Source organism: Gekko japonicus, unplaced genomic scaffold, assembly GCF_001447785.1.
Source record: "Gekko japonicus isolate JY-2015 unplaced genomic scaffold, Gekko_japonicus_V1.1 scaffold1855, whole genome shotgun sequence".
Classification (NCBI taxonomy): Eukaryota; Metazoa; Chordata; class Lepidosauria; order Squamata; family Gekkonidae; genus Gekko; species Gekko japonicus.
In genome coordinates, this window is record NW_015176508.1 from 153960 (window position 1) to 163787 (window position 9828).

General features: G+C 46.9%; 1 protein-coding gene across 1 annotated transcript in view; it reads left to right on the plus strand.

Moving 5' to 3' along the window:
• Positions 1 to 2843, plus strand: part of CLPTM1L (CLPTM1-like) — a 31484-nt gene extending 28641 nt beyond the window's left edge. The window contains exon 16 of the mRNA XM_015427341.1: positions 1831 to 2843. Coding sequence (XP_015282827.1) covers positions 1831 to 1915 — 85 coding nt within the window. The 3' untranslated portion in view covers positions 1916 to 2843. The remainder of the gene's footprint in view (positions 1 to 1830) is intronic.
• Positions 2844 to 9828: the final 6985 nt, after the last annotated feature.

Consider the following 9828-nt stretch of genomic DNA (forward strand, 5'->3'; position numbering starts at 1 on the left):
ATCAAGAACCGTTTAAAACAAATCAGCAATTGTACAGTGCAGCAACTCAAATTATTTGATCAGTACAGTATAATTTAATGATTCATCCCCAAATCACTTTGAAACGTTTTTACATGCCACGGAAAAGCCAAGTATCCAGACAGCTTTTCCTGGTAATGAATTTTAGAGTTCAGAAGCAACCACGGCAAAAGCATTACTTCATGCGTTCCCCAGCCTTAACATCAGACAGCGCTGGTTAGGGGAACAAGGCCGTAATAGGGGGTGGGCATATGATTCCACTGGCGAGTAAGGAGCAGAGTCACCAAGTTTGGTGTCATGGTTAGGAGCGCGGACTCTAATCTGGGAGAAGTGGGTTTGATTCCCCACTCCTCCACATGCAGCTGTTAGTGTGACCTTGGGTCAGTCACAAGTTCTCTCGGAGCTGTTCTCTCAAGGGCAGTTCTCGAGAGAGCTCTCTCAGCCCCACCTCCCTCACAGGGTGTCTGTTGTGGGGAGGGGGAAGGTGATTGTAAGCCACTCTGAGACTCCTTAGGGTACTGAAGGGTGGGGTATAAATCCAGTCTCCTCCTCATCCTCTTCTTCTTCTCCTTCTCCTCCTTCCAAACCCTGAGATTCTCTGGGTGGGGCTTGATGATGGCCTATTGAACAGCTGGGCTACCAGTGGAACACGCACATATCACTAAGTCGTGTCCCAGGGGGTGTCTGTGAATGTGTGGCCTGGCAGTCCGCCGTGTGCAAAGGGCAAAATGCAGTGAGTGCCAGGTTGTTGCTTCCCATCTCCAGTTTTTATGTCCAGTAGTTACAGCAGGCAGGCAGGCCTGGTAGAAGAAGCCCTCAAAGGTGTGTTTTGGGGGAGGACCCCGATAGCCCCAGGGGGTCTGACTGGCTGCCTGAAAAGCTGGTTTCAGCTTGCTGCTCCGGGTCCCTGAGAATGAGCCGTGGGGGTCCCGGGCGTGGGTGGCTGTCATGCATCACCTTGGAATAGCCAAAAACAAAGTTCCGCGTCATCTTCTACCTCCCTGGGGCTGGGTGGGAGGAGGGTTGCATCTCCAGTTTCCTCTCCCAGCAGCTTTGCAGGAAGAGCCGGGGGGGCACGTGAGAGTGTCAGCTGGGACTCGGGACGGGGGGGGGTCCACATTCCAGCTCTGCCCAGTGGGAGCTGGCCGGGCGACCTTGAGCCCGTCTCAGTCTCACCTGCCTCACAGTGTGTTGGTTGCCAGTGTCCTAAGCCACTGTGAATCCCCATGATGGAGAAAAGTGGGATGTCATTTTTTATTTTATTTTTTTAATGTGGAACTGCATTTTGGTGATGTTAAAATCAGACCTGGTCTCCCCCCGCCGCCAGTCCCACCCCTCCCTCTCTCCATCAGTGGGCCTTTTGCTAGTAGTGCTGGTGGTGCCCACGGTGGCTTTCAGAACCTATAAAGGTTAGTCAAGAATAGAAGAGGGCCAACTCTTAAAATCTAATTATGAAACCTAAAAAATAGACATGTATTTATTCAACACAGATTAAAATAACGAATAAGGGCCCAGTCGCACCTCATATACAAATATAAAAACATACAAAGGCTGATGAAATAGACCTAACGCGTTTCGGCCTTCACAGGCCTTCCTCAGAGGTCTGATACAAATAGACCATGTTGGCTGATATGTAAAAATATATACAGTCATACATATGTCGCCACGATGGCAACACTTGCAGGACTGCTCAGTTGCTCCTGCGGGCAGGTAAGCAGAAGGCATGTCCGGGAGAGGAACGGCCAGCGAAGCCAAGGCCAGGTGGGGTCTTTGTGCCGGAACGTGTAACCGACCTTTCTTTTTCTCCGCCAGGCTTTATCCTGTGGATAAGAGCAGAGTGAACGAATACGGAGAGTCTTATGAAGAGAAGCCAAGAAGAAAGCCCCACAAGGAATAATCTGAGGACACTCTAGGAGTCTGCTGGGCCTGGGAATCGGCTGCCACGTGTTTGACTTTTGGGGAGAGCCTCTAAGTACAAGAGTATTCTTCAGAGCTTGTGACAGAACTTCACGGACAATAGATCGTCTGCATTGCCAAAATAAGTTTTGATCGTCTGTGGATCCAGCTGTCTTTTTATTGTTTGCGCTGGTGTTCAAGAAGTCTGCCAATATTTTTGCCAGGTTTCAGTCAACCATTTTAAATTTCCATGGAAGTTTCTACATGCATCTTAGTAGCATCGATCCCACAGATCTGTTCAAGTGGTGGTGGTGGTGGTGGCGTCCTCTGGTGCAAAGCACCTTCCCCTGCCTTGCCCCGGAGGGAGGCACCCCGGCTAGTGATCAGTTGATGGGCCCCATCCCTGTGTTAACTCACTGGGCAATGGGAGGGGGGGCATGCGCATGTCCGCCTGGCCCCAGGGTGATTGCGGGGTTGGCTGGATGATGCAAATACGTGGAAGGAGGTTCCTGTGGCATCAGAAAACGGCATTGTGGATTATGGGGCTGGGGGTGCCCGCATGGATTGGTTCACCACCCATTTGTGCCGTGGCCTGCGGGCTCTCTCCGGATGTTCTTCCCTGCATGGTGAGTTAATGTGCAGACTGGCTGCACAGGGCTACTGTCTTGAACTGTCCAGCAAATGTCATTGTGATATGTATATTCTAGAACCACTTTTCTGGCTGCAAGAACTACAAGTTATATTGTGAATAATGTTGAAAAGACAAAAAAGCAGACCCTTAAAACCTTTGTATAGGGAAAACAAGTTTTTACTCTTCACTGGACCAATCCCTGGGCACAGTCCGTTCCACTGGGTGGGAGAGCAGCTCATGCTTACACACTCCCCCTCTGAAATCATCGGAAGTTAAAAAGAAGGGTCTCTTCGGCTACATTTCCGCCCCGCCCCTCTCCCCGCGATCGTATATCATCTTGGTCTTCAGCAAGGAAATCTGTGCTTTACATAGTGATACTTGTTGCAGCAACTGAACTAAGAATTGTTGCATAAGCCATTCTAGGCTGACACGGGATGCAAACACCTTGCGGTTTGTTATTATTTTTTTTGAAAAGTCTGTTTTTAAAATGGCAGAAGCATAAATCCAACTGAGCGCATGCAGCAAAGAGTATTCAGGAGTTTCCTTCATCCATCAAGCTGGACCTTCTTGATTCCGTCAAACTCTGGACCATGTTTGTGTGTGAGCACCTTTAAGTTACAGTTAGGCTTTGAAAAAGTCTATTAATACCTACTTGCATGACACACTCATGGTGCCAATTGTACTTCAGCAGGGAAAACAGGAGACCTTCCTTTTTCTCATTCACGTCAAACAGTGGTAGAGGAAGTTGGATGCAACAGATGGGAATCTGAGGGCATCAAAGGAAAAACTACGGCAGGCACACTGCTCAAAATCTGCATGTCAGAAAAATTTGCTCCCAGTTGCCATAATGTTCATTTGTTGTTGGTTTTTTGTTTTGTTTTTTTTGGGGGGGTACAAGGTAAAAATTTACATTCCAGTCCTCTTATGAATTTGCTTGCTACGTTTACTGTTAAGTCAAAAACACAGTACTGCTTGTGGAATATAATTTATTTTAAGCATGTTCAAAATGGCAGTGAGATGAACTCATAAAGACCTTTGCGGCTTACAGCAGCATGAAGTACTAGACGGCCATCCTACAAGCCTTGTTTCGAGTAGCCCTTGGATTCCATGCCCCCCCCTTTTTTTAAAAACTACGTAAATATGTACATTTTTGAGTCCCCTGAGAGCAGCGTACCGTAACCGTAAAGCGCCTGTTCATGCAGGTGAAGGAGTTCTGTATGTCCCTGCAACCGCTCTGCCATCCTGTCTGTTAGGGGTCACCAGTAAGGGGCACAGGGCCGCCGCCGTCACATGCACAGCTATGCAGGCTGAAGCCCATGGACTCGAAGGAGACTTTAACATGTTCAATTCTGCCTTGGGGGGGGAGGGGCGGGTTATTGTGTTGTTCTGCTAAAAAGAACTGCATTCGGGATCACTACGCTGTGTTAGTCTGTTGCTGCAAATTGTAAAAAGCCCAGAGTAGCACCTTTAAGACCAACACACTTTATTGTAGCATAAGCTTTCAAGAAACACAGCTCTCTTTGTCAGATGCATGGAGGGTATGAAGAATATCTCTGGCCAGTGTCTTCATACCCTCCATGCAGCTGACAAAGAGAGCTGTGTGTCTCGAAAGCTTATGCTACAATAAAGTGTGTTAGTCTTAAAGGTGCTACTCTGAGCTTTTTACTATTTAGGATCACTCTGTGTTTCTTCACCATTGTATCCAGAAACAAAAATCCACTGGTATTTGACTCTTACAGTTTATCCCTTTGCTTGCCTTGGGCTATTGGTGGTGGTTGACAGGGAATATCCAGCAGTTTTTAAAATGACAATGTTGCCCCCCTCATTGTATTTTTCTCAGTAGCTTGACTTTTTTGTTTGTTTCTGTGAAGCAGGACTTTAGTTACCGATGTGGAAAAGCTGCCTTGGCACAGTCCATCCAAAGTCAAATATTTTTAAGTTTCATTGACTCCCCACCCCCACTGGGAGAGTTAGCACATTGTGGCCGTCTCCCCCTTGGAATCAATTGAACTTAGAAATGCTTCACGGTGGCTGGATCATGCCCATTGTGTTCAGTTTCCGGTTTGTGCTGTGCCTGACGATGGAGGCTTCTGGGATACTTTTCAAAACCTGAATATTAAGTGTGGGGAACTCCTCCTCTTTTGACATTCCTTCTGTTTGCAGTGCTCATTTTGGAAAGTTTCTGTGGTTTGGATCTTGGGGATCTGTTTCCCCGGCACCTCCACTAGCAGGGCAGATCTGTAGGGTCCAGCCCCATATCTCCAAGTGCTCTCAGTTGTGTTCATAATATTTTGTTAACTTGTCTGGAATCTTATGACTGTGGTCATGTAACCAACAAAATGGGTTGTGCTGCATTGTTGAAAATAAACTTACAATATGGGCATGGTCCAGCCAACATTAAGGTACTTTTCAGTCCCATTAATTTCAACAGGAGAGATTTCAGCCCTTAAAACCTTTCTTACAGAAATCACTGGACTTCAAGAAGTGTTCAACCTGAGCTGAGTTGTGCCTTGTGTTTTTTTGAGTTCTACAGAAAGAGCAGTTCTTGAAAGAGCTCTCTCAGCCCCACCTACCTCACAGGGTGTCTGTTGTGGGGAGGGGAAGGGAAAGGAGTTTGTAAGCCGCTCTGAGACTCCTTTGGGTAGTGAAGGGCGGGGTATAAATCCAATCTCTTCCTCCTCCTCCTCTTCTTCTTCGTAGTGGTTAAGTGCACGGACTCTAATCTGAGAGAACCGGGTTTGATTCTCCCACTCCTCCACTTGCACCTGCTGGATGACCTTGGGCAAGCTGTAGTTCTGACAAGAGCTGTTCTTGAAAAAGAGCCGTTTCTGTCAGAGCTCTCTCAGCCCCACCTGCCTCACAGGGTGTCTGTTGTGGGGAGGGGGAGGGAAAGGAGATTGTAAGCCGCTCTGAGACTCCTTTGGGTAGTGAAGGGCGGGATAGAAATCCAATCTCCTCCTCTCAAAGCAGAGAGACCTGTGTTTGCCTCTTGAGAAGTCGGTTGTCTCTGTCAGTGTTTATGGGAATGCCTTTTTGGCAAGAAGCCGGCTTTCTCTGTGGCTGGTTCCCCCTAGGCCACTGCAGGGTGGGAACTGGCCTCTTTCTGTAAGAAAAAGCCAAGTGGGGAAGGTGAACAAGAGAGAAGATATTCCTCCTCTCCTTCCTTGGTGTTTGTCTGCTTTCATTGCTGGGCAGAAGGCCGGAACTCCCTGTGGGTCGATGTAATTATGGCTTAGAGGTATCTGGATGATGCAAAGACCCCCTCTGAACCTGTGCAGGGTGTGGGCTCTTCACATGCATGCCAGTCTCTGGCAGTGCTGTAGGACAAAAACATGCATTTAACAGGTAAATCACTCCTGTCTGAGGATCTTAGACAAGGTACATAAGATGTAGCTGCCAGCGATTTAGAACCGCTTCTGATACTGCAGGCCTTTTTCCTTAAAGAAGTACACTTCAAAGGTGTATTCTTATGTCTGGTTCAATACCCCGTTGATATTGGTGAAATTTTACGCATCTCCATTTGTAAGGTTCTTGGGGCAGGGACCTTGTGCTAAGAACCCTTCGTATTTAAATAGGTCTTGTCCCTCAGAATTAAAGCTCATCTTCAGACTACAGAGATCAGTTTCCCTGGAGAAGATGGATGCTTTGGAGGATGGTCCCTGTCCTCCTTTGGCTCCACCTCCAAGTATCCAGGAGTTTCCCCACCTGAATTTGGCAACCGTACCCCCCCAGGGGGGTCTCTTTCCAGCTTGGCCAGGTGGCAGCGGCGGGGACCCAGGTGAGCAAGACTGTTCTTATAAGTCTCTGGCCAACCATTTTGGTGCACTCAAGACATGCAAAATCCATTTTAAAAATACAAAAAGTAGATTTAAGCTTCTGCCTGATTCCTGGAGGAAATCTTATTTTATGCAAGGTGGACAGTCCTTTTCAGCGCAGCTCAAATTATGCAACTCTGTTACCTGCAGTCTTGTGTGAGGGACCCTTGTGGCCACTGTGTGGGATTGCCAAAGACCTTGAGAGGCTGCAGACGGGGTCGGGTGGTGGTGCAAACATCCTGGGAATTGTGTTTGTCTGCTTTCATTGCTGGGCAGAAGGCCGGAACTCCCTGTGGGTCGATGTAATTATGGCTTAGAGGTATCTGGATGATGCAAAAAACCCCTCTGAACCTGTGCAGGGTGTGGACTCTTCACATGCATGCCAGTCTCTGGCAGTTCTGTAGGACAAAAACACGCACTTAACAGGTGAATCACTCCTGTCTGAGGATCTTAGACAAGGTACAGAAGATGTAGCTGCCAGCGATTTAGAACCGCTTCTGATACTGCAGGCCTTTTTCCTTAAAGAAGTACACTTCAAAGGTGTATTCTTATGTCTGGTTCAATACCCCGTTGATCTTGGTGAAATTTCACGCATCTCCATTTGTAAGGTTCTTGGGGCAGGGACCTTGTGCTAAGAACCCTTCGTATTTAAATAGGTCTTGTCCCTCAGAATTAAAGCTCATCTTCAGACTACAGAGATCAGTTTCCCTGGAGAAGATGGATGCTTTGGAGGATGGTCCCTGTCCTCCTTTGGCTCCACCTCCAAGTATCCAGGAGTTTCCCCACCTGAATTTGGCAACCGTACCCCCCCAGGGGGGTCTCTTTCCAGCTTGGCCAGGTGGCAGCGGCGGGGACCCAGGTGAGCAAGACTGTTCTTATAAGTCTCTGGCCAACCATTTTGGTGCACTCAAGACATGCAAAATCCATTTTAAAAATACAAAAAGTAGATTTAAGCTTCTGCCTGATTCCTGGAGGAAATCTTATTTTATGCAAGGTGGACAGTCCTTTTCAGCGCAGCTCAAATTATGCAACTCTGTTACCTGCAGTCTTGTGTGAGGGACCCTTGTGGCCGCCATGTGGGCTTGCCAAAGACCTTGAGAGGCTGCAGACGGGGTTGGGTGGTGGTGCAAACATCCTGGGAATTCCCAATTGTGCTTGCAACCCGATAATAAGATTAGAAACTGGGTTGTGGACCTTACGATCAACGACATGGAGATACGCTATTAAGATGTATGACTTGTAAGCTGCCTTGAGTCACAGTAAAAGTAGGATATGAATATTTGAATAAATAAGTAGTTTGGGCAGGTAGATAACATTTAAGCAACTTCCTGTTTGCTGGGTTAGGCAGGGTTCTGACAGTGATTGTTCCACCTCTGTTATACTTGACCTGTAAATTTGTCATATTTCACTAAAACAAAAAAACCAAAGTAGACTGCAAGAGTTTTCTTCCCCCCAGCCCCTAGTTAGGGATTTTTTTTGGAAGGGGGCCTCAAGGGGGCCACAGCTAATTAAACCAAAGTTAATTACATTAATTCACTTCGGGGCCAGCCCAGGAGGGAGGGGGCCCAGAAAAAAATGCTAGGGTGCCGGGAATAAGAAACGATGTCCTGTTTGAATTAAGCTATGTTCAGCTACTTCTGATTTTTCAGGTTGGCCCAGTCTGCAGTGTCTTTCATGTTCTTTTATTCTTCTCTGGATGCTACACTGTATGGTCCCAATGTAAACCTGTCCACAACTGCAGGGTATGCGGTATACTCCTGCAGAAGTGAAGGGGGTCCAAGACACTGAAATGCTGGACAACACTTCCCATCCCTAGAAGTGGTTTCCAGCTCTGAGGAATGGCTGTGTCGTTCACTGTAAGTGGTCCAGCAGCCAGTGTGATTGGCTGAAATTAGTCCAAAAAAAATTAGGTCCTTAGGACCTTTAGATCCCCTTCATCATCTGCCTCCACAATATTTCATGCAATCAAACGCAGGCTTTAAGATATTCAATTTCAGTGCCTGACTGAGGCAGCAATTCATCTGGGATTAGACACTGGGCCAGACAGCTACTTATTTTTGCTCTTTAACTGACCCCCATCAAAGAAGGGCATTTAAGTCAGCCAGATTTAACGTATTGCCATGGGCTATCTTTTCTGGAAGATGACATAAAATCCCTTATGAACTTAGACAATGCCCTTGTAGTCATGGTGCCATCGAATCCGTTTCCCACATTCTTTTAAATTGCCCATTTTATACTAAGACCCGGGATAAATTTCTGAACTCCCTTCTTTTTACATGGTGTGGTCTCCCTGAGAGAGTCAAAGTCCAGTTGCTACTCTCAGGGCAAAATTCTGCTGTAACTTTTAATGTTGCCTGTTTTCTTCAATCTGCAATTCAAATCAGGGAAACTATAAACTGATCAGTTTTTTCTTGCTGTTTGTATGACAGCCACATTTTTTATGTATTCCTACATTTTAATGTACTTTTATCTCTGAAAGGCCAATAAAGGGTGTCTGTCTGTCAAAAAACAACAACAACTAGGAAACTCGTAACAGAAGATCTGATTTCCCCCTCAGATCTTGATTTCACATTCCTGTTAGGCTAATGCTGGCAGAACCAAACTCTTCACTCTCATTCTTCAAATCCTAACTTTTGCAGAACAATCTCCCCTTGTTAGGTAATAACTTTTCCCAGCACAGCTCCTGTCACTGAGTGGTTTAATGACTTCTTTTCTGGAGGAGGAGGAGATTGGAATGATACCCCACCCTTCACTACCCAAAGGAGAGTGGCTTACAATCTCCTTCCCCTCCTCTACCCACAACAGACAACCTGTGACGGTAGGTGGGGCTGAGAGAGCTCTTCCTAGAACTGTCCTTGAGAGAACAGCTCTGACAGAACTTGTAACTGACCCAAGGTCACACCAGCAGCTGCATGTGGCGAAGTGGGGACTCAAACCCGGTTCTGCCAGATCAGAGTCCACGCTCCTAACCACTACACCAAACTGGCATTCTCATTCTGTAATGAATTTCTGCACTTGTCCTTGGATCACCTTTTATGTAAAATGAGACCCTGTCTTACTACCAGAGGGCAGCAAAGAAACATGAGCTTGCCCTAGTGGATCCTTTCTTAAAAATGAAATGCACTGTTACCAGGGTCCTCCGAGCCTTGCCCCCTCACACTGCCAGTTAGCTGGCCAGCAGGGGCACTTATCAGCAGCAGGGGAGGCCTAAACCAGCGTCTCAGTCTTATCACTGGCACAGCGGCAATATCACTTTTGGCATGCACTGGAAGTTACGTCATCACATTATCAGCAAAACCAGGGTACTCTGGTATTTTCGCAAAATCTCTATGGTAAAAATGGCTTCTGCCACAGAGTTTTTGCTCAAATGCCAGAGAATCCCCTATCTGTTATTCAGACGCTGTTTGCTAAATTTCTGGACGGTTCAACTTATCGCATAATCCTAAAACAAAATGAAGTGCTGCAGGC